General features: G+C 43.5%; 1 protein-coding gene across 1 annotated transcript in view; it reads right to left on the minus strand.

Annotated features, from left to right (window-relative positions):
• Positions 1 to 26,081, minus strand: part of ARL3 (ARF like GTPase 3) — a 68,913-nt gene that overhangs the window by 13,982 nt on the left and 28,850 nt on the right. The window contains exons 4-5 of the mRNA XM_069753715.1: positions 25,056 to 25,106; positions 21,127 to 21,312 (exon numbers count right to left, since the gene is read on the minus strand). Of these exons, the coding sequence (XP_069609816.1) occupies positions 21,127 to 21,312; positions 25,056 to 25,106 (237 nt within the window). The remainder of the gene's footprint in view (positions 1 to 21,126; positions 21,313 to 25,055; positions 25,107 to 26,081) is intronic.

Below are 26,081 nucleotides of genomic sequence, written 5' to 3' on the forward strand. Positions count from 1 at the left end.
CCAAATTCAGGTGACAGGTTCCCTTTAAACTATAGCTGCTTCATTTAATTGTCTCTGTCTATTCCGGTAATGGGAAACGAACCTTTATGGCTATATGGTTCCTACAGAACTCCCCGAATCCATTGATTTATGAATATGAATGTCGGGTTACTATGGTAATCACCGCGACGCCCACCCCCACCTCAGACCAAACCACTCACAATGAGAAGGTGGACACTTCCAGATACGGTAAGACGCGTACCAAAGAGACGGGATTATCTATGCCGTTACGCCAATGGGAATATTTAGTCCAGCTGGATAACCATGGTTACAAGGATACGCTGGATGTGAATAGGAGATGTCGGGATCTCGCCTCCTTTGGAGACGCTATTAAATAACACAGCCTCCTTGGTAGATCTAAATGTTCAATGATGTATACTGAGGCGGCATGTTTCTCATGCCGTGCCTTTGGATGTGAGGTTATTGAGGACTGACTTGTAGTCCTGCCGGGTAACCATGGCTACAAGGATACACCGGATGTGAATGGATGACATTTGGATCCCTCCCCTAATGGAGACATCAGTAAGTGGCATGGTCTCCACAGCAAACCCAAATTCTTAATGAACCATACTAATAAGGAGTGCCACAAACCAGGAGAAGATGTTGCTGGGGCCCGGCTCTTTAATGGGAATTAAGGGATTCTTCCCAGTAAAGGTAAAGTGTCGATACTAGGTTCTGAGCACTATTAAAGGCACCTTTCTGCTCCATGAAATAGAGAGCAATGTGGACTTCATGATTCGTTTGTACAGAAGTCCGCCCCACCAGCAAGTACACTTCCCTGATGACATCTCAACACGTAGAAAAGTAACGCATCGGGAGGATTTTTGTTTTCTTAATTTGAGGACCATACTTGGGTACTGCCCTTTGAGGACCATACTTGGGTACTGCCCTTCTCAGGGCTGGAGCAGCGGCTCCTGAACATCCAGATGAATCTGTCCAATTTACCGTCTACGGATGAAATGGGTGAGATCGACACTTTTTTGCACTCTTATGCACAATGACACTTTCTATCTTTGTATGTTCTATGTTGTTGTTTGGTAGTATGAACTCATTCTAAGAGTGTATGGTTAATGATTGGACTAGGAGTGTCTATACCTAGCAGAATTTGTACTTATAGGTCCGATAAACCATTAATGTGGGTTTTTATAAATACTCACTTATGGACCTAGAATCAAATATTTCTGTATCCAGGGCTAATGTATTTTAAGTGTGTATTATTAAAGGTTATATTTTAAATGAATCTTTCTATGCTATAAAATATCATATTCAGTAAGACAGAATCTGCGGTAACTAAGCAGGTGGTAGAGCTTTATTAGTTAATTTTCAATTGAGACCACAAGTCTGCAGATGGCAAATGATCGATCACATGATGACCGGTTGAATCAATACGAGTAGAGCGAAATCCTAACAGAGCGCATATTGCGCACCATTAGGACTCAGAATGTCAATGTCATCTTGAAGAATTATAAACACAGAAGACACCTGTCAGTGTACGGGAGCAAAGCAATAGAGCCAATGTCTGATTCCTGCTGCCCGGGGTAGAGGTCAGGCTGTAGGAATCAGCTGTCAGGTCTATATTTTGTGGCAAAATAGCATCATACAATATCTCATGGGGAAAATAACTATTTGATGCACGGACGATTTTACAAGTTTTTCCACCTACAAAGAATAGAGAAGTCGGTAATTTTTATTGTAGGTACACTGCAACTATGAGACACAAAATCTAAAAATAAAGACCAAAAAACACCTTGCATAATTTTTACATAATTAAATTGCATTTTATTGCATGCAATAAGTATATGATCACCTACCTACAGCAAGAATTCTGGCGCTCACAGATCTGTTAGTTCATCTTAAAAAGCCCTACTACTCTGCACTCATTACCTGTATTAATTGGAACTGTTTGAATTTGTTACATGTATAAAAGACACTTGTCCACACACTGAATCAATCACACTCCAAACCTTTCCACCACGGCCAAGACCAAAGAGCTGTCTAAGGACAACAGGGTCAAAACTGTAGACCTGCACAAGGCTGGCATGGGCTACAGGACAATAGGCGAGGCAACAACTGTTGGCACAATTATTAGAAAATGGAGGAAATACAAGGTGACTGTCAATCTTCCTCATTCTGGGGCTCTCTTTATGCTGCAAGGATGATTGAGAAAAGTTTGGAACCAGCCCAGAAGTACACGGGAGGTCCTGGTCAATGACCTGAAGAGAGCTGGGACCACAGTCTCAAACATTATAGTTAATAACACTATGCCATCATGGATTAAAATCCTGCGAGGCATGCAATGTCCCCCTGCTCACGCCAGCACATGTCCAGGCCCGTTTGAACTTCGCCAATGACCATTTGGATGATGGGAGAAGGTCATGTGGTCAGATGAGACTTATAACTTATGGTCAATTCCACTTGCCGTGTTTGGAGGCAGTAGGAGGAGTACAACCCCAAGAACACAGGAGGCAGGGTCGCTGCTGTACAAAACTGGTGACGGCAAGAGTGAGCGATACTACGTGCCCCAGGCTGGGGGGAGGGGGTGTTGGAAGTGTCAGGCTGTGGCAGGTCCCAGGCTTTCAGAAATTGTAGGCAGAGTCCTGGCTCTTCCCATTGTTTTCACTGTGGTGGACATTGGGAAACTGGTCACCGGAGGCACTGCATGCACAGATTGAGATCTCGGGAGCCGAACAAACAATAATCCATAAATAACTACAATACATTAAAACTGTTATGTCCATTACTTAATCCCTTCTGTGTTAGCCTATGTTGGGCCTTAAGAATCTGAAACCTGTTTTGTTCTTTTGCCTCCCGCTGTTGGGCCTACCGCGGCCATAAGCCGGGGACTAAATTAGCGGCCGTGGTCAGTGATGACTGCTGCGGTCATTGATGACGGCCGCAACAGCAGGAAACAGCGCAGCACATGCGGCGGTGACAGATGCAGACGGAAGGTGAGTATATACTCCGTGGGCTGTGCAATATACTCCGTGGCCTGTGCTATATACTACGTGGCTGGGCAATATACTCCGTGGGCTGTGCTACATACTACGTGGGCTCTGCAATATACTATGCGGGCTCTGCAATATACTACGTGGCTGTGCAATATACTACGTGGGCTGTGCAATATACTACATCGCTGGGCAATATACTAGTTGGCTGTGCAATATACTATGTGGCTGGGCAATATACTACATCGCTGGGCAATATACTAGTTGGCTGTGCAATATACTATGTAGCTGGGCAATATACTACATCGCTGGCAATATACTACGTGGCTGTGCAATATACTACGTGGCTGGGCAATATACTACGTGGACATGCATATTCTAGAATACCCGATGCCACCATATAATATCTTATAAAAAGGAAGAATTTTTTGTATAACTTGTTAACTTTTTTTTATCGTTTTCAGGGTCTAAAAGTAAAAAAAAACGCACTGCAGACACTGGGGCTTTGCTTTGGCAACCATGATTTTTTTTTTCTATTGGGGGGGGAACATTTATGGGGTAACAGAAGGTTTGTACCCATTGTTAAACTCCTTAGGTGCCACAGTACAATTGACTGTAGCATCTAAGGGATTAAACAGCCAGGCTGCTGCGTGTCAAACACAACGAGATCGCTATCCAGGACGCTGCAACGTCACGGATCGGTGTCGTTCTCTTTGCAAAGTTGCTGAGTGTGACAGTACCTTAAGATGCGGCTGTCAATAGTGACTACATCAATATAAAATGGTTAACAGAGTGTGGGGGTTTCCTCTTTATCCCAGTTGGTGCCTCAGATCATGATTTTGTGGTCCTGATGTTTGCCATGGCAATTCACAACCAAATAGCAGCATTAGAGTCTGCCGGCTGTTGTAATCTGTTCAGAAGTTAGAGGCATTTAGGTGGTAAAAATGCACATTTTCATTTCTGTCATGCAACTTTGCATTAATTCCTGAAAAGCACCTGAAGGGTTAATAAACTATCTGACTGCAGTTTTCAATATGACAGGGGGTGCTAGATTAAAGAGATAATCATTCAAAGTTTGAAAATTGCTAATTTTGTAACATTTTTCTCAAATTTCTGATATTTTTTTATAAATAAACACAAAACATATCAACCTAAATTTACCATTATCATAAAGTATAATGTGTCACGAAAAAACAGTCTCAAAATCACTGGGATTTGTTGAAGCGTTCCAGAGTTATTACCACATAAATTTGACACTGGTCAGATATAAAAAAAATTGGCTCCGTCACTAAGGGGTTAACATAATGGTTTAAAAAAAATAAATAAATAAAAAATAAAAAAGAGTAAGAAAAAAACGATGCCTATGTTCACAGTTTCTTGAACAAAGCCCATAAAATATATGTGACATGTAGGAAATAAAAACAGTTGAAGCATAGTAAGTGCAGTCAGTACAGTGCGGGGACACCAAAGTCTACGGCTTCACATTAAATCTGGGGAATATCACACAGGGGTTTATAAGGCATAACTAAAAAGCCGGGTGCATTACATCACTGGGTGATGGCCGCGGTCGCATAGGATAAAACTTGCCCTTTATCACCGGCCAAAGATTATTTTTAATCAAAGTACTGAGTTTTTAAACGTTAATCTATACTGAACAATACTAGCTCAGCCACTATGGAGGCGGATGGATGTAGGAGGTGACAGATGGCGCTTCAGTGAAGATGTTGCTGTGTTAATGTTAATGCTGGTTGCTTGTCACATAAAGTGGATTTATAGGTTGGAATAGGTAACAGGCTTAAAGGAGAAGTAGCATGATATTATTATAGCAGGTGGAGGTTAAACAGAAGAATACGACATTAGGAGGACTAAAATACCTATACGGGCAGGTCTAAAAATCTATTGCACCACCAAAGACATGCTGCAAATCTGAAAACACAGATTTTCTTCTGCAATGTGTGGATAGGATCTGAATATCTGTGTTCAGACAAAATACAATCCTTTACTTAACTGGGTTGTCCAGGCTTCAACTCTGAAGTGACTCAATGTGACTGCAGACTTGTAAATCCTCACAGTGTGCAGCATGCGCACCGTGAGGATTCTCCGGTGTCGGAAGTGGATGGTTTGTGACTGCAAGTAAGTGATTTAAATACATGCAGTCACAGGCCGACTAGAAGTCACGGGCGTGTCAGATGCAGCAGTCGCTCTACATCTGGGGGCAGAAGGTCTCTGCATTTGGCATTGCAGACGCCTTCTTAATCTTTCAGACTGTTGGACCCAGCGGCAACCTCCCTCCAGCTCTAACTGACACACTTGGACCTTGGTGTTTATAAACTCCCAGCCTGCTTTAGGGAGTTGCCGGTGATATTCACTTCTGAGAGATTGGAGCTGTAGCTGTCGGCTAACTTCCTCTCTATTGCTCTTGGAGGATGTTTGGCGTTCTCTCTCTGGAGTCTGCTCAAGGTAAGTTCCTCTCTCCTTGTTTGTCTCCCTTGTTGTTAGTTATCAGTGGGGACTGACCAATGCCTATCCCCTCCCTATCCTATTGTCTTCTCGGGTTCCCAGCTTGTGTTTGACAGCCAAAGTCTCAACCTGTGCCTGAAAAATTGCAGGAGCTTGGCCAAGGTTCACAAGGCTATGCATCTTAAAGGGGTATACTAGCCTAAAAAAAAAAAAAAAATTGCACAAATTCAATGGATACGTGATAACTGTTAGGTCAGAGGGAGTTCTATGGCTCACAAGTGCGACCCCTAATGATCGACAGAATCAACTGGTGGGAGTCTATGGTGGGAGTGGGAACCATGCTAATCTAATAGTGATCATCTCTCCTGCAGAGTAAGTACTGGAATTTAAAAGCTCATCTAAAACCAGAACAGCATGAAGACTACATGCCCCCATGAAAACGGAATACTGTGGCTGAACACACAATTAACCAATACCATAATCCCACATGTACGCACCCTAAAAACAGCTGCATCTTTAGGAGCCCATACACACAATTATCAGGTAAACATGAACCGGCCGACTAACTAAAGTCTATAGGGAGTTGTCCTGGGGCCCACCAGCATCTTACCACCTCCCCCCCCCACTGAGAGAAGAAAATGCTCTCTATGCCAATTTGAGCATACACATGTATGGCAGGAGTGGGTGTGGGGTTCATAAAGAATGGCTGCTGGGCTCCATTTGGAGAACAGCAGCATTACAAGGGGTATTCCCATCTCCAAGATCCTATCCCAATATGTAATAGGTGTAAGAATAATATTATTAGCAGATACCTCCAACTAAAAATGTAGGATAGTTCTTCTGACTTCCTACGTCATTTACCACATGTGCAGGGCACTGCAGTAGCTTAGGTATCCATGGTTACAACCACTCATATAGTGACAATTAGGTATCCATGGTTACGACCTCTAACAGCTAAGATACTTCAATGCCCTGCACATGGGGTAAGCAACATAATGAATGAGAAGAACTATTCTACATTTCTAATTGGAGGGATTTGCTAATATTATTATACTTATTACATACTGGGATAGGATACTGGAGACGGGATTATCCATCCAAGTGTATATTCAGACGGTCTGCTCAAGTCGCTATTTTTTTTTCTTTCTTTTTTTTACCATGATGCTAAATTCTGCAGTTTTGCTGCGATCTCAGAAGAACTGCTGTGTTTTGTGGGGGTGTTGCAGCAGACAAAAACGGCAAGTTGATAGCATTACCTGAATATATCCCAATGTTTTTGGCCTCCCTAATTAACAGCACAAGTCTAAACAGTGATGAACCCCAATAATCACTGTAATGGGTAATTTTTGTGAAGTCGACGAGTCGTTTTCTAGAAGGTTCACAATGTGAAATACGATTCCCGAGAAGCGGTTAACCGGTGACATCACATTATCAGCATTCACCATTAACCGCCATTAGAATCAATACTATAGCTATCCTACATACATCTCCTCATCCTCCACCTCGCTGCGGTGAATAACGGGAGTGGAGAGAGATCTGCTGGAGTATCAGATGTGTCTCTGGAATGAAGTCATCCCATGCTTCTGTAGCCTGATCTCTATCTGCCCGTATCAGGAGCCATCATGCCAAACATGAGACATGGCCCTTCATTAATTTTCAATGTGGGTTTATTGGCTGATGCGGAACAGCTGAGGCAGCTGAAAAACAATGGAGATCAGCGGACTCCTCCACTTACTCCAGAGGCTGCGACATCTATCTAAGAGATCTATTAAATAATCCAGTCTGCTCAAATAGCGTGAAATCTATGGAGGGCTGCACATTAGTGGGGGAAAAAAGGGAGTAATCAGCATTCATTCAAAGGCACAGCATCTAGAAAGGGAGGGCGAGGTGCGTGGCGAGGGCACGGTGCAGGAACGAGGCACGCACAGCGGCATTTCAACAAAGCTGTACATAAAGATGGAGCTGAACGCAGCACCAAGGACGGGGCCAGACGAGATCCACCAACCTGCAGAGGACACGCACGCCCGGGAACCCGCACACTGCTTTCTGGTTCATCATTTCCTGAACCAGATGGCTAAAATGTTAGAACCAAACCTATAAATGCAGGTGAAGAGGCAATGTATCACACCGTGTGACTGGTGAGCGACAAACCGGGGAGAAAAGCTGTAATAGGACTCCCGAATAACAAGCAGGCCTCAAATACAAGACGACTCCAGCATGCGAGGTCAAGACGACTCCAGCATGCGAGGTCAATCAGAAAATTACCTATTGTTTAAGTCAGGGCTTTGTGTGCCATGTATATTTTAAAAACCATTTTATTTAAAAAAAAATAAAAATAAAAATAAATTAGCAATATTGCAACTTTCACACTCACCACTAGAGCTATGTGAGACGCATACTTCCTATCCTTTCAGGAAGAGTTTTCAGCAGGCTCCTTATCATCAGAGGCAGGATTGCAATGACAGGTAACACCTATATACACAGCTGATAACACAGAATCCACCAACCATGACTGACCCTGCACACTCCCATTAGATTCTTCAATCGAAAAAGATAGTGGTGTGTGTTGTCTGACCATTATGGCTATGGAAATCCATTGTTACCTGAAGCAACTGGAAGTTAGAGTCTAAAAAAGCCACAGCTGCTTTTATATATAATGAAGACTGGAATTTGTGACCACTCTTCTTTTGCAAACTGCTCTTGGTCTCTCATATCTGAAGACGCCTTCTCCCAACAGCAATTTTAAGATCTCTCCACTGGTGTTCAATGGGATTTAGATCTGGACTCATTGCTGACCACTTCAGAACTCTCCAGAGCTTTATTTCCATCCATTTCTGGGTGCTTCTTGAAGTATGTTTGGGGGTCATTGTTATTCCTGAAGATCCATGACCTAGGACACAAACCCAGGTTTCTGACATTGGGCACTACACTGCGACCCATAATATGTTGGTGAACTTCGGATTTCATGATGCTTTGCACACAGTCAAAGCACCCAGTGCCAGCAGAACAATCCCAAATCATCTTTGGCCCTCCACCATATTTGACTGTAGGTACTGTGTTCTTTTCTGTGTAGCCCTCATTCTGTTTTTGGTAAAAAGTAGAATGATGTGTTTTACCAAAAAGCTTTATCTTGGTCTCATCAGTCCATTAGAAGTTTTCCCAGAAAGATTTTCACTTACTGATATACATATTGGCAAACGGCAGTCTAGCTCATTTATGTCTCTTAGCAGTGGGTTCCTCCTTGGTCTCCTGCCATAGCTTTTCATTTCATTCAAATGTTAACAGATAGTTCGACCTGTTCTGTACGGCCTCGGCATGGACCTCCTGACCCAAATTCCCCAGTCACCCCAGCCTCATCATAGGCATACACGAGGCTGCTAAGTTTGGGTCATGAAATCATGTAAAAAAACTACCATAAACTAAAAAGAGAGGGCAAAAGGCCTCCAAAAAAAGGAGGGGGGACACACAGTATATTATAAATCCAGGTAGTAAGATAGTTATTTTTTTATATGCAGTCATATCTAAAGCATAATGAACAAAGCAAATTATGCAAGTGCAGCAAATTATCAAGAGGCAAGTGCATATAGGCTTTTCATACCACGATGATAAGTTTTTATAATCAAAGTGCAAGTGCAGTCTAAGTATATAATAAGAATGCCCTCCTACTTATATATGTTAATTGTGCCTGGATTCTGCATAGCCAGCCTCTGGTAGCCATCAACCAAATGAGATTGCCAGTTACTGTTTATTACCTAGATCCAAAGGCCACCAGAGGGAATGAGGTGTCCTCCCCACACCCGATGCAGTTTCGCCTATGCTTCTTCCTGGGGGGACCTGTACAATTCATACTTCCAAAAGCCACTCCAGCATTCTTCAGTTGGAGTTGAGGTCCATTTTGGTGGAGTGGGAGTTGGTATAAAATGGACTGACTCCGAAAACATAGAATAGATTGGGTACAGCAGTACAATGCAGGCTGTGCTGTAAAGGTTTTAATTACAATTAGGGAAACTTATGAAATATCCTATGTCTGTTCTGTTCTTGATCTAAGGATCTTGGCTTTTAATTGAAATTAATCTGTGCTGCACTTTATGTACATGCTCAGTAGTGACCAGTGCTGTGGAGTGGTAGCGGAGATGAATCTGTGCTGCACTTTCTCTACATGCTCAGTAGTGACCAGTGCTGTGGAGTGGTAGCGGAGATGAATCTGTGCTCCATTTTATGTACATGCTCAGTAGTGACCAGTGCTGTGGGGTCGGAGTCGTGATGTCAGTCAGAGAAATTGAGGAATCGGAGGTTTGGCTTAACGACTCCACAGCTCTGCTGCCCTGTTGACTTGATCTCACCCAGGGTGTATCCCTTTGATACATTATAGACTCTAATCACTTCAGAAACTAATTTTTATTACTCACTCCATAAAAAAAGAAATTTTGGAAAGAGTCTTGATAACAAGCTCATTTTGTGCTTACAGCTCCTATGCACAGCCATATGTCTCCATGGATGCAAATTGATCCAGCAGTCAAGTGTTCCTACACACTATTGGCTTTAGGTGATGAAATGATGATAGAAATAAAGCTCTCTTTTCAGTATGCGATATCAATTTCAGTGGCATGTAAAAGTTTGGGCACCCCTGGTTAAAATTACTGCTATTGTGAACAGTTAAGCAAGTCAAAGATGATCTCTAAAAGGCCTAAAGTTAAGGATGACACAAAATATAAAAGATGACCATATATACAGTATGTATGTGTATATATATATATATATATATATATATATATATATATATATATATATATATACACATACATACACACATATACACACACACACACACATACATACTGTATATATGGTCATCTTTTATATTTTAAAGATTATAAAAAGAAAAATGGGCTGATGTAAACATTTGGGCACCCTGGATTGTTAGTAGCTATGTGCACCCTGCATGATTAATACCAAGTAGCACCTCTTTTGAAAGTATCACAGCTTGTAAACGTTTTTTTTGTAGCCGGCCAAGAGTCTTTCAATTCTTGTTTAAGGGATTTTCATCCTTTCTTTCTTGGAAAAATTGTTTCAGTTCTGTGAGATTCCTGGGTCGACTTGCTTGTACAGCAATGTTGAGGTCTAGCCACAGATTTCCAATGATCTTGAGATCAGGGGACTGTGAGGGCCAATGTAAGACTTTCAGTTTGTGCCTTTTGAGGTCGTCTATTGTGGATTTTAACATGGGTTTAGGATCATTATCCATTTGTAGAAGCCATCCTCTTCAACTTTGGATATTTTTTACAGATGCTGTTATGTTTGCATCAAGAATTTGTTGAAATTTCTTTGAATCCATTCCTCCCTCTACCTGTGACATGTTCCCTGTGCCATTGGCTGCAACACAAACCCAAAGCATGATTGATCCCATCAAGGACAACATCTGCAAGGAGTTTGTATGCTCTCCCCGAGTTTGCGTGGGTTTCCTCCGGGTTCTCTGGTTTCTTCCCACATTCTAAAGACATACTGAGAGGGAATTTAGATTGTGAGCCCCATCGGGGACAGCGATGATAATGTGTGCAAAATGTAAAGCGCTGCGGAATATGTTAGAACTACGGTATATAAAAATAAAGATTATTATTACCCATCCCCATGCTTAATGGTTGGTGAGATGTTCTTTTCCTGTAATTCTGTGCCCTTTTGTCTCCACATTTACCTTTGATCATTGTGGCCAAGGAGATCTATTTTCCAGAATGCCTCAGCTTGTGTAGCTGTTCTTTTACATACTTCTGATACTGAATTTTATGATAAGGACGCAAGAGAGGTCCTCTTCTTATGGCTCTTCATGAAGACCATATTTGTGCAGGTGTCTCGGAGCAGCAGAACAATGTGCCACAACTCCAGAGGCTGCTAAATCTTTCTGAAGGTCTTTGCAGTAAATCGGTTGTTCTGATTTGCCTCTCTTGCAATCCTAAGAGCAGCTCTCACTGAAGTTTTGCTTGGTTTTCCAGATCTTATCTTGACCTCCACTGTTCCTGTTTACTGACATTTCTGAATTACATTTCAAATTGAAGAAAGGGCAACTTGAAAACGCTTTGCTATCTTCTTATAGCCATCTCCTGCTTTGTGGGCCTTCATCATTTTCAGAGTGCCAGGCAGCTGCTTAGAAGAACCCATGGCTGCTGTTTTTTGGCACAAGGTTAGAGGAGGCTGGGTTTTAATAAAGCTGGGAAATGTGCATCACCTGGCCTTTCCTAACGATGACAGTGAACAAGCCATAACCCTAACAGGCTAACTAAAGTTTGAAACCTTGGTCAAAGGGCCATTTTGCCTTTTGGAGTTTTTAAAATGTAAAAAAATGACAATACATATATTTTTTGCCTAAAATACAAAGGAAATGTGTCATCTTTAACTTTAGGCCTTTTAGAAATAATTTAATCTTCAACTTGCTTAACTGTTCACAATAACAGTCATTTTGATCAGGAGGTGCCCAAACTTTTACATACCACTATGTCAGAATAAAAGCATGGCTGCTTAGAGTAGCACAAACTGATTTTGTGATCCTTAAACCCCCCAAAACTGTAGTGTATCCCTTTCTATAGAATTAAGAGAGAAGAACATCCTGCGGACACGTCAATAGATTTGGATAGGTTCCAAAGACGAAAAGAGAAAAGAGCGGACATCTATACTGACTTAAGTAAATCTCAAGCTGCTCTTTAGCAAAGACATTTTGCAGGAAGCCCACAAGCTTTAACTTGCAGGTCTGACTACAGGAATCAGAGTAGAATAAAGGCCGCCGGCTGGAAACGTCAGAAAAGGCTGCCGCCTAAAGGCCTCCCTACTGCCACCTAGTGGTGATCGCAGTGTGTGACTGCGCTACAACACTAAACCATAGCAACCAATAGTAGAGAAACTGGTGGTGTGGGAGAAAATGGAATCGATAGTGTTAATTTTCTGCGGCTGTCTCCTACTATTCGGGTATGATAGGGAGGAATCAGGAGACTGGCAAAGGCAGGCTTCCCTTAGATAACCCTATAGGAAGCCTAGAGCAGGACAGGGAGGAGGCAGCCCCACTGGCAATGGGGAGGCAGCTGGGAGAGCGTGGACGGCAGCCAGGGAGACAGTCAGCAGCATTACCAGCAAGGAGATCTATAAGAAAGCCAGCACTATAGCAATAAGATGCAAGGCGTATACATAGCCATTACCTAGTAAGGCCTGCAATGCATCTTCCTCAACACACGCACCATGCAGCTCCTCCCAAGAGGTCATGATGCCAGATCCGTAAAGGAAGAGCTCTAATTCAGCTGACATGTTTGTCGAAAGGCTGCAGGACTCCAGAGAGGGACGCTGTCAGAAGGCTTCTTGTTCACAATACAGGACAATACACAAAGTCATGGAAAAATAAATGGCAGACAACAACAACAACTACGCTGGGGGGTCCAGAAGATGCTCCGAGAGCGGTAGATGGGTGAATGTTCTAGAAGTACATATGTGAAGGGTCCTCCAGGTCTAATATTTATTTTACTCACTTACATAGCACCATTAATTCCACAGCTTTACAGAGATCATCACTGTCCCCATTGGGGCTCACAATCTAAATTCCCTATCAGTTTGTCTTTGGAATGTGGGAGGAAACCGGAGAACCGGGAGGAAACCCCCGCAAACACGGGGAGAACATAGAAACTCCTTGCAGATGTTGTCCTGGGTGGGATTTAAACCCAGGACTCCAGCGCTGCAAGGCTGCTGTGCTAACCACTGAGCCACCGTGCTTCGCTAATATGGCGATATAGCTTAAAAACCCCTAATACAAATACAACAGTTCCGTCAGAATTCCAAAAGGTGGGAAGGTTAAAAGAGAACTGCAGAGCCATGGTATATGCAGGCAGGATTCAGTTTACAGACAAACATGCAAAATATTGGAGTCAATGCAACAGTTTCAAATACTCAATGGGAAATCTGAAGAAAACAAGTGTCACCACTAATGTACACCCTCCTTGTATTCTATGGTTTTATGTATCAGGACATAAATGAAAACACCCGGTCAGTAAAAGGTGCAAAACGCAGGCAAATACAACCTCAGATGAAATGCAGAAGCAGGGTGTGAATAGTTAAGTACCCCATTAGTTTCCATGTGAATTAAGAGGGGGAGTAGCGGCAGATGCCCTTCATTAATATTCCGTCAGCCAGTGTTAGACTTGTATGGAGAGCTTGTGACGGAACTTCTGGCCAGTCAGAAATTATGGGGACTAGGTGGCTTTGCGGGACCGCAGTGGTATCAAAAAACAGAGAAGATGCCGGAGAGCGAGTATATGACTGGGGCTTACATTGAAAACACCACTCTAGCGCTAAAGAACCAAAACAATGCTGAAGTGGTGTTTTAACATGTGGATGGCTGGAGCATGCGTGTCTGGCTCAATGATGGAAGCAGTGTGACGCTCTGAGCAATGTCCTGCTGGGAAATCTTGGGTCCTCAAATTCATTGGGGGGTTACGTTGACCACCTGCCTGATCATGGCAATGGTATTCAATACTAACAGTGCCTTTTTTCAGCAGGATAATGCCCATGCAACATTGCAAAAATTGAGGACCATGACAGGGGTCAAGATGATGACCTTTCCTCCAAATTCTCCAGATCTCAATCTGATCGAGCATCTGTGCAAAGACCAGGGTTGCGGAGTCGGAGCCCATTTTGGTGGAGTCGGAGTCATGGAAATTGAGGAGTCGGAGGTTTGGCTTACCAACTCCGCAGCCCTGGCAAAGACAAATCTGATTGTTGGAGGCTGCACCTTGCATCTGACCAGACAAAGGGTCTGATGCCTCATGAGGTGCTGAGGAGTCGATGCCTGGATGTCAGAGCTGGCACAATGGGGACTCACACAATACCAGGCCGGCGATTTTACTGTTCTGTCTGATCGCTGTAAAGGACTGATCAGGAGTTCCGCACGGTTTTCACGCTTTGTAGAAAATCACCCACATTAATGAGACCCGATCACGCAATTACATAAGGGGGCTACACATTGTTGGACGCTCCGCTGAGCTCAGGAGGAGTTCCCCAGATATCCCGACTCCAGCAACAATCAGCAATGCCGTTTCTTCGCTTTGCCCACTGGGGCCAATAAGACGCCTGTAGTCCTAGCTGGATTTCAGAGCGCACCGAGCTTCTATTATGAAGCCGCTCCTTTAGACAGAGGACACTTATGAAAAATGCATAGTGCCAGGGAGCCGTGATGCAGGCGGTGCTATGTATTTTTCATTAGAATCCTTTATCAATATGGTAAAACTATTTGGAGCATAGAGACAGACTGTGTGTGAAAAGGGAAGGGGGGAGATGAGAGGTTGAGTGAGAAAGGGAGGGAGCGTGATCGAAAGACACGCAGACAGCTGTGGAGCCAGTGAAAGCAAGGAAGGCAGTCACAGTGACAGGCTCAAAGAGACAGCCAGCTGCTTGTCAGATTGGTATCAACAGAGAAGAAAAAAAGAAAAAAAAAAGGAGTGGGATGCGGTGAAAGCTTAAAGGAGCCGTATGTGCTAGGTAGGCGGTATACCGGACACTGAGGGGCAGCGCAGGCCTGAACAAAGGCAAGAAAGAGACCACAATAGACAGGCAGGCGTGCTAGGTAGACGGTATACCGGACACTGAGGGGCAGCGCAGGCCTGAACAAAGGCAAGAAAGAGACCACAATAGACAGGCAGGCGTGCTAGGTAGACGGTATACCGGACACTGAGGGGCAGCGCAGGCCTGAACAAAGGCAAGAAAGACCACAATGGACAGGCAGGCATGCTAGGTAGACGGTATACCGGACACTGAGGGGCAGCGCAGGCCTGAACAAAGGCAAGAAAGAGACCACAATGGACAGGCAGGCATGCTAGGTAGACGGTATAACGGACACTGAGGGGCAGCGCAGGCCTGAACAAAGGCAAGAAAGAGACCACAATGGACAGGCAGGCGTGCTAGGTAGACGGTATACCGGACACTGAGGGGCAGCGCAGGCCTGAACAAAGGCAAGAAATAGACCACAATGGACAGGCAGGCATGCTAGGTAGACGGTATACCGGACAGTGAGGAGCAGCGCAGGCCTGAACAAAGGCAAGAAAGACCACAATGGACAGGCAGGCATGCTAGGTAGACGGTATACCGGACACTGAGGGGCAGCGCAGGCCTGAACAAAGGCAAGAAAGAGACCCCAATGGACAGGCAGGCGTGCTAGGTAGACGGTATACCGGACACTGAGGGGCAGCGCAGGCCTGAACAAAGGCAAGAAAGACCACAATGGACAGGCAGGCGTGCTAGGTAGACGGTATACCGGACACTGAGGGGCAGCGCAGGCCTGAACAAAGGCAAGAAAGAGACCACAATGGACAGGCAGGCATCGAATATGTCGGCGAGAGTGGATGCAAGCAATGGGAAGAGGCGGCAGGTCACCGGCACCCACGGGAGAAAGGCTTAACATCATGGCAGCGGGACGGAATGTTTACATTCCGCGTGTTTGTAAATAAACAGCGATTCTACATCCACGGCAAATCGTAATATTATATCGAATCAATATATCGTCGGCGCTTAGGACGTACGTGTCACAAAGGACAGCATGCAGAACTCTGCCTTATCCAGGCTGGTTGGGCGACGACCCCGTAATAAGGTCAATGCCGGATTCAGATATTCTATACATCATGCTATAATTCGGTGCTGCCATCAGTCACATCCCACCATACCTGCACACGGCATATGTGCGCTACCTCCCACACATTTCCACAGTATTCTTGTGGTTCCCGTTGCTTCTGCATTCCCCCAAAGAAACAGAATGTCCTGAGTGGGTTGAAATGTATATATCTCAGCTTGTGCACCGGGGGGGGGTAAAGAAGACCCAGCGGGTGGGAAACATGCAAATGCGTCTGAAGATCGATGCTTAAAAAGGGTTTTCATGCAGCTTGAAGTTTCCCGAGCCATACAATTAAAGGGAACGTGTCAGCAGAAAAGGACCTGTTATTTAATTCAGGTTTTAGCGTTAAATGTATATATTTTCGAATTTTGGTTCGGGATTTTTCACATTTATACATGCACATTAGCGGCAATAAACTAACTTTGCGCCTTTCTTTAGTGTTGATTAGTGATGAGCGAGTGTACTCTTTGCTCGGGTGGTCTTCGAGTATTTGTAACTGCTCGGAGATTTATTTTTTGTCGATACAGCTGCATGATTTACAGCTACTAGCCAGCTTGAACACATGTGGGGATTCCCTAGCAACAAGGCAACCCCCACATGTACTCAGGCTGGCTAGCAGCCGTAAATCATGCAGCTGTATCGACAAAAACTAAATCTCGGAGCACTCAAATACTCGGATACCACCCAAGCAACGAGTATACTCATGGCCAATTATTGTGATCCTGACTCTGATGATAAAAAAAAAAAAGGTGTTTAATGCAGTTTCATTGTCATCAGAGGCAGGATTACCTTGCAAAGACAGGAAGTAGGCATTTAAAATAGTCCCAGTGGCCAGCGTGTAAATTGAAAGATTAATCATTTTGGGTTTTTTAGCAGGTCATGATAAGCAAAAAAACACAATAAATATAGTGACGGTTAGTTATCCGTTAGGGGTCGTAACCATGGATATCTAAGCTACTGCAATGCCCTGCACATGGGGTAAGGGACATAAAGAATCAGAAGAACTATACTACATTTCTAATTGAAGGTATTTGCTAATATTATGATTATTACACCCACTACATATTGGGATAGGAAATTGGAGATGGGAACAACCCTTTAAGATATTGATCTTGTGTCATCTACCCAGCCAAGGTAGTCATATAAGATTCAGGATAAGCCATAAATGTTTGATAAATGCGGATCCAACCTTCTACACAACATCTATGTGGAGAATAGGGGTCCCCTGTGCTGGGGAAGAATATTAATGGAGAGGCAAATCTAGGGAAATTACAGAAATTGCTAAGCTTATAACCCCCACTATCCTCACAGATGTGGACCCCAGGGTTAGGACTTGAGTGTATTAGACATGTACACTATATCCTGTGTAATATTTCCATAAAAGTCTCAGTTGTGAACATCCCTTCAAACCCATTTCTTCACAGTCTAAACCGTCTCTATGCCAAAAACTAGTTCTACAGTAGGTGACCATTTCCTAGATTGACTCCCAAGTGTCTCATCAGTGCTCTATAATAATATTATTATTTTATATAGCGCCAACATATTCCGCAGAACTTTACAATTAAGCGGAGTCATATACACATTCAATACAAGGTAAGACAGTGTACACAGTGACATTAGGAGTGAGGGTCCCGCTGCTCACAAGCTTACAATCTACAAGGAAATGGGGGCGACAAACAGGTGAAAGGTGCAGGTTGTAATAAATAGGGGTTTTTATATAAAGCTGCATGATCCGGTCATCAGCCCGTGTGTGTAAGTGCAATTATCAGGTGCAGTTATGTGCATGCAGGGTGTGGAGACAATGGAATAGGAGGAAGCAGATTATGAATAATATTTAGAAGGACAGAACAGGGGAGAGTTAGGCGAGTTGAGGGGATAGGCTGAGATGTGTTTTTAAAGCACACTTAAAAACGTGGGTAAAGGTATCAGTTGGATCGTCTGGGTTAGTGCATTCCAGAGAACTGGCGCAGCACGAGAGAAGTCTGGGAGACGGAGGTGCGAGGTTCGAATTATGGAGGATGTTAGTCTTAGGTCAGTTTCAGAATGGAGGAAATGTGTAGGGCGACAGACAGATGAGGGAGGAGATATATGGTGGTGCAGAACTTTGGACAGCTTTGTGGGTGAGAGCTAGGAGTTTATATTGTATTCTGTGGGCAACCAGTGTAATGACTGGCACAAGGTGGAGGCATCTGTGAAGAGGTTGGACGGAAATACGACCCTGGCTGCTGCATTCAGGACGGACTGGAGAAGAGAGAGTTTGGTTAGAGGGAGACAGATGAGTAGAGAGTTGCAGTAGCGGTAGTAGTTTCAAAGGCGAGAAAAGGTCGGATTCTGGAGATGTTTTTAGGATGCAGCTGACATGGGCGAGTGAGTGATCAGATATAGGTAATAAAGGAAAGTTGAGAGTCAAATATGACCCCAAGGTAGCGGGCGTACTGCTGGGGAGCTATGGTGGAACCCTCCAAGGTAATTTCAATGTCAGGTAGAGTTAGGTTAGTAGGAGGAGGAAACACAAGAAGTTCAGTTCTGGAGAGATTCCGGTTCAGATATGGAGAGGACATTATATTAGAGACAGTGGACAAACAGTGCTTGGTATTTGGTATTAAGGCGAGGGTAATGTCAGGGGAAGAGGTGTAGCATTGGGTGTTGTCAGCATAGTGCTCTGTTAGTCCGACCAGCACAGGTAAGTCTATGTTCACACTTTGTGGGTTTTTTTTAATGCAAATAAAAGCGGATGTTTAGAGTACCAGCAAAAGCTATGAGATTTCAGATCTCTCACGCACACACTTGGCTTTTTTTCTATACCGAATTGAAAAATTGCTGTTTTTTTTTTCCATCTTCAGCATGTCACTTTTTTCAGCGTTAACCTAAGTGTATACAACAAAACCGAGGCAAAAAACAGGACGCATATTTTATGTAGCGTTTTTCCTGCCAAGAGATGCAGAAATTTCTGCACCAAATACCCTTGGTTAACCCTTAACATACAGAAGTGGTGACGTGTTTCTATTATACTTTTCCTCTGTTCCACTTCAGGTTTTGGCTTAAAAATACGGATGTAAAATACTGACCAAATACTGATCGTGTGAACGTGGCCGGACACAACCTATTGTGACCCCTCATCCTTTAGGCTACTTTCACACTAGCATCGTACGACGCACGTCGCAATGCGTCGTTTTGCAGAAAAAACGAATCCTGCAAAGTTGTTTGCAGGATGCGCTTTTTTCTCCATTACCTTGTATTAGCGACACATTGACACACGTCGCAACCGTCGTGCGACGGTTGCATCGTGTGGTGGCGGACTGTCGGCACCAAAAAACGTTGCTTGTAACGTTTTTTGGTGCGTTGTGTCCGCCATTTCCGACCACGCATGCACGGCCGGAACTCCGCCCCCTCCTCCCCGGAACTCACAATGGGGCAGCGGATGCGTTGTAAAACTGCATCCGCTGCCCCCGTTGTGCTGCGCTTTCACAGCATGCGTCGGTACGTTGCCACGACGCATTGCGTCGTGCGACGCTACTGTGAAAGTAGCCTTATTAGGCCTCTGTACGAGCCAGGTACACGAGGGTTGTAAGGAATCACATATGCAGCAGCTGCGGATCCTACAAGGGATCCATTAATTCTAAGTATAAGAATCCTTACGGGATAGAATATCTCCACAATTCAGTAAACCATGAGAACATTTTTTCTACGGAATTATTTGAATTATGTAGAGAAAATACTCCAAATGTCTTCATAAGAAGAATCAAACCACACCACTGATCGGCAGCTTTCTGCACGGTGTGAATAGGCAGAAAGCTGCTAATCAGTTGTGTGAGCGTGGTTGGACCAGGAGGTACGAGACATCCAGTCCTCTAAATGATAATCTGTTGCTGATAAAACACTGATTTTATTGAAACAAAAGCACAGCCCGGTAAGTGACACATCGCTGGAATCAGGGTCTCTGCCCCTACATTGTGCTGCTCTCAGAATACATAGCAAAATCTGCTCACAAATTCCTTTTAAGACTCAACCCTTTTAATGAATCTATTGGCTCAAACTTTAGCTCAGCTAATTTCAAATGATAGATCTGTGACTTCCTTCATATGAATCCTGACGGTTTTTAATTCTGTGACACCGGAGAAGATCTGTTATAAGGAACCTGTCACTAGGTTTTTGGAAAAAAAAAATATCTTTACTTCAGTTAAACACAGAAATATAGTACAGGCAGCACTACACCCTACAAAAGTGCCCACACAATCACTAGAGACAACCTCAATCAAAACGTGGCCTGGGGAGATTAGATAATCAACAAGATCCCGGCACCCCAGGCTCAATTTTCTGTTGGAAGAAGTGGCCAACAGGGCTGGCTGCTGGAAGGGTATAGGCCCCCATACACATTAGACCAACCTCGACCATAACGAGTGTGTTTGGGGCCTCCTGACAGGATCATGCATGTCTTCAGACTGCCGATATTTGCAGCGACAAAAGCCGCTGCCAGAAAAGTCTGGCAGAAGCTCTCTCGTATAGAACAAAGTATTCAGGATAAATAGTCGTCGGCCAAACAATCGTTCAGTTATCTAGAGCCATTTATCATGTATGAGGCTACTTACTGTACTTCCTGAGGCTTCTGTCCTGGAAATTTCAGGCTAACATGGACAAATTGAATTTTTTTTTAAAATGTCTTGTTTAAAACAACATCAGGGAATAAAACTAGAAAAAAAATGGCACCGATAGGGTATGTTAGAACATAGAGAAAAAATAAAGAAAGATGAAGGTTCATCCTACATGTTTGCACAAGTCCAAAGAAGGCACTGAGACAGAGGTCGCTAGATAATCGTAGACAGTGTCCAGGGTCCTCCGTTTTAGGCTTTGATACTAATGGTGACCCACCGGACTAGAAAGGTGTAATTAAATACCATGGAAGGTGCAGATGACCAGCAGATTCTCGGCTTTCTGTGGTATCTAATTATACCCTTCTATTCCCGCGAGGCGCCATTGTAAAAAACAGTATGGAACACAAAAACCTGTATGAAATGATAAGTACTATATTATCGAGGACATTTCACCCACCTGCACCCCCTCTCCTGTGAGGGCTGAACATGACTGGATCTGCCAGACTCGGTCCCTGATTGTGTGCAAATTTAGGCCTTCTGCTATTTCGGAGGCCGGTGCGGCCGTCAGTAAATCCTGTTTATTAGCAAAGATCAGCACAGGGACTCCGCTCAGTTTCTCTTCGTCCAAAAGTTCAGCTAATTCCTTAATATTAAAAAAAAAAAAAAGGCAAGAGATTTGTGGCAGGTGGTTTGCTCTGTTGGGTCCATGTATCAGATGCGCCCCCAAACTACAAGCCCATTATCAGGAAATATGAGCCGGCATATGTACTCTCCCAGCTAGCCAGTTTGGAGAACTGCACCATCCAGAGAGGTCACATAGGAAAGCCTGAAATGGCGCGATCAGGGCAATGATTCCGAGCTAGGACTGTGGTACTTATGGAAAGATCACATTGGTCGGATCTTGAACTCCCACGGATATGTAGAATGGTTTCTATAAAGGGGTCAACCCCCTTTAGCACAGCTCAGTAAGAAACAAGGGTTACGGTATGTTCACAAAGGTGTTTTGCAGCTTTTTTTTTCTTGGTTAGTTTTTTCTGTCCACAAAACACTGCGTTTTACGGTACCAACAATGTGAATGAGATTTCAATAATCTCATTCACACACCATTTTCTTCCTTGCGTTTTTTTTTTTTTTTTTTAAATCTGCAGCATGTCAATTCTTTCAGCATTTTTGCAGTACAAAAAGAAAAATTCCAGCAACATGAATCCTGAATGTTAGTTTATAAAATAGGAAAAAAACGCCATCCAAACCCAATAAAAAAGCAGACATGTTACAGACACTCATGCACACTAGAAATATTTAGAAAAACATATCGATATTTATTAGGAAACAACATGGACAAACATTAAAACCATTTAAAAACTGCAATGAGTAAGGACTGTGTCTGGAACGCGTCTACTTTTGAATAAGGACAGTGTCTGAAATGCGTCTGCTTTTGAATAAAGACTGTCTGAAACGCGTCTGCTTTTGAATAAGGACAGTGTCTGAAACGCGTCTGCTTTTGAATAAGGACAGTGTCTGAAACGCGTCTGCTTTTGAATAAGGACAGTGTCTGAAACGCGTCTGCTTTTCAATATGGACAGTGTCAAATGCGTCTGCTTTTGAATAAGAACAGTGTCTGAAACGCGTCTGCTTTTGAATAAGGACAGTGTCTGAAATGTGTCTGCTTTTGAATAAGGACAGTGTCTGAAACGCATCTGCTTTTGAATAAGGACAGTGTCTGAAACGCGTCTGCTTTTGAATAAGGACAGTGTCTGAAACGCGTCTGCTTTTGAATAAGGACAGTGTCTGAAATGCGTCTGCTTTTGAATAAGGACAGTGTCTGAAATGCGTCTGCTTTTGAATAAGGACAGTGTCTGAAATGCGTCTGCTTTTGAACAAGGACTGTCTGAAATGCATCTGATTTTTTATTGGTGTTGGATGGAATTTTTTTCTGGCTTTTTTCTATTTATTAAATCAACATTTCAGGATTCATGTTGCTGGTATGCTATGTTCTTTCTATGTTTCGAAACTTAATATACAACAAGGTTTCCCTGGATCCTGAATCAAAGGTGAGCTTATCTTCCTGGCACACCAGTGAGGAGGATCAACGCGTTTCAACTATGAAGTCTTACTCATGATCTACTAGATCTAGGTAGATCATGAGTAAGACTTCATAGTTGAAACGCGTTGATCCTCCTCACTGGTGTGCCAGGTGTTTGCTATGTAAAGATTTTTCTTGTTGAAGAACTATTTATCGCTTTAGTTGTCTAATAAAGTCTCACAAAGTCTGAACTGCCTCCACCTCCAGCTGGATCATTTCTCTTTTTGTCTTCAAGATATGATGTTATCCCCTATCCCAGGACAGGTAATAATTTCCTGATTGCTTCTACTCTTAAAGGGACACTGTCACCTGAATTTGGAGGGAACAATCTTCAGCCATGGAGGCGGGGTTTTTGGGTGTTTGATTCACCCTTTCCTTACCCGCTGGCTGCATGCTGGCTGCAATATTGGATTGAAGTTCATTCTCTGTCCTCCGTAGTACATGCCTGCACAAGGTAATCTTGCCTTGCGCAGGCGTGTACTATGGAGGACAGAGAATGAACTTCAATCCAATATTGCAGCCAGCATGCAGCCAGCGGGTAAGGAAAGGGTGAATCAAAAACACAAAAACCCCGCCTCCATGGCTGAAGATTGTTCCCTCCAAATTCAGGTGACAGTGTCCCTTTAATACTGGGTTTGACATTTTTCGTCATGTGACCACACCAGCCAATCACAGACTGCAGAAAACAAAAGTGAGGTCCCAACTATGGTCTGTGATTGGCTGCAGCAGCAGTCACATAAAGAGGAATTCATAGTGGCTGGAATTTAAAGACCCGGTTGTGGCACCTGGGAAGCGGTGCATGAGCGCAGGGGAGAAACCGTAAGCTGTGCATTTGTTATTTTATACTATTGTACGCTTTTGGTTAAACAAAAAAAATGACAATAGAGGTTGATTTTGTAGCAATCGTGGGTTGTGTAGGCATCTGGGATTTGCTACATTAGAGGGTGTATGTAGTCTGTTGTACAGTTAGATTTCCATCTGTACTTGTGGCTGTGATATCAGAGTAAACGGGTAAAGTATAGAAATAAGACTGAAAATGTAAAAAAAAAAAAAAAAAAACGAACAGCATAGTATCAAATACAAAACAAACTAAAATGTCTGAATTGTGTGTGTGTGTGTGTGTGAGAATGATTAAAGGACAAATTGTGGATTATTAAAGATGGGTTTGATATTGTTAAGATACCAATGATCTATCACCTGGATAGGTAGGCAATATCAGATTGTGGGGTCTGTCACCCAGCACCCTTACTGTTCAGTGTCACCAGCACTAGCAGAAGCCAGGAGTAAATAGTTTGGTGGATCAGTAGTGTCTGTGGCATTCACACTGTTTAATGGCTGCTACAGATCTGCTACGAATTAAATGACTAAGAGTAGATCTGCTGCACCCGGCCGAGGGATCCACTCTACAATGATGACATCCAGCCACTGCAGGAGCTGGTTGGTAGGAGCTCCGATCTGATATTGGTATTTAATCCTGAGGAGTTAAAGGGATACTTTCCTTTCAATTAAATATCTCTCCTTGCTGCAGTTCGCTATAAAAAAAAAAAAACGCTATACTCACCTTTCCCAGGTTAACCATTGAGTCTTTGCCGCCATTCCTAGTGACTGGCATTGGCTATGGCGCTGACATGTCAACTGTGCATTTGCCATGTTGAGCTCATCAGATCTGAATGCTAAGCTCACGGTTTGGCTTCCACTACATCAAGGAAATGTCAGTGCCACAGACAATGCCAGCCACCTTCAACAATAACAGACTCTGCGATAGAATTGGGGAATGTAAGTACAAAGACTCACCAGTGGAACCGGGGAAGGTGAGTACAGAGACTCACCAGTGGAACCGGGGAAGGTGAGTACAGAGACTCACCAGTGGAACCGAGGAAGGTGAGTACAGAGACTCACCAGTGGAACCGGGGAAGGTGAGTACAGAGACTCACCAGTGGAATCGGGGAAGGTGAGTACAGAGACTCACCAGTGGAACCGGGGAAGGTGAGTACAGAGACTCACCAGTGGAACCGGGGAAGGTTAGTACAGAGACTCACCAGTGGAACCGGGGAAGGTTAGTACAGAGACTCAGCAGTGGAACCGGGGAAGGGAAGGGGAGTACAGAGACTCAGCAGTGGAACCGGGGAAGGTGAGTACAGTGTGATTTGTTTGTCTTAATAGCGAACTGTAACCAGTGAAGAAATGTAATTAAAAAGGGAATAGGCCCTTTAAGTCATCCATATCATAGCAATGGAAAACCCCTTTAAAACCATTGTACAAATATTACAATTCAAACAGAAAAAGGCAAGACAAATACCAACCTGACCCGTTTCTTCAAAACGTTTTCTGTCTGCGCTGTCAATGACGTATATCTAAGTAAAGATGAAAGGAAGAGGTCTTCATTAGGCTAGGTTCAGACCATGAGATGTGCTGCCCTTATGACACTGCATGTCTTTGCTGCATCATGAACACAGGGTCTTACAGTTACAGCAAAGCAGATGAGATTTTTGGAAATCTCCTGCCCACTGGGCTTCTTTCTAACACAGTGTAAACTGAACTGCAGTGCGGGTGTCCAGTCCACAACATGTCAATTTGTCTTGCGGGTATGAGGAGTTTTCTGTGCAGAGTTTCCCCATAGACCTGTATTAGGTGCAGAAAAGCCTCCTAATCATCGTGGGAATGTAACCTTAGAGGTTATTACTATATGAAGTATTGCAAAATTTTTATTGATCCCTTATCTCTGTAGCTTATATAGTGGCTACATACAGTTAGGTCCATATATATTTGGACAGAGACAACATTTTTCTAATTTTGGTTATAGGCATTACCACAATGAATTTTAAACAAAACAATTCAGATGCAGTTGAAGTTCAGACTTTCAGCTTTCATTTGAGGGTATCCACATTAAAATTGGATGAAGGGTTTAGGAGTTTCAGCTCCTTAACATGTGCCACCCTGTTTTTAAAGGGACCAAAAGTAATTGGACAATTGACTCCAAGGCTATTTCATGGACAGGTGTGGGCAATCCCTTCGTTATGCCATTCTCAATTAAACAGATAAAAGGCCTGGAGTTGATTTGAGGTGTGGTGCTTGCATTTGGAAGGTTTTGCTGTGAAGTAAACATGTGGTCAAAGGAGCTCTCTATGCAGGTGAAACAAGCCATCCTTAAGCTGCGAAAACAGAAAAAACCCATCCGAGAAATTGCTGCAATATTAGGAGTGGCAAAATCTACAGTTTGGTACATCCTGAGAAAGAAAGAAAGCACTGGTGAACTCATCAATGCAAAAAGACCTGGGCGCCCACGGAAGACATCAGTGGTGGATGATCGCAGAATAATCTCCATGGTG

The sequence above is a fragment of the Ranitomeya imitator genome, chromosome 2 (assembly GCF_032444005.1).
Source record: "Ranitomeya imitator isolate aRanImi1 chromosome 2, aRanImi1.pri, whole genome shotgun sequence".
NCBI classification, from domain to species: domain Eukaryota; kingdom Metazoa; phylum Chordata; class Amphibia; order Anura; family Dendrobatidae; genus Ranitomeya; species Ranitomeya imitator.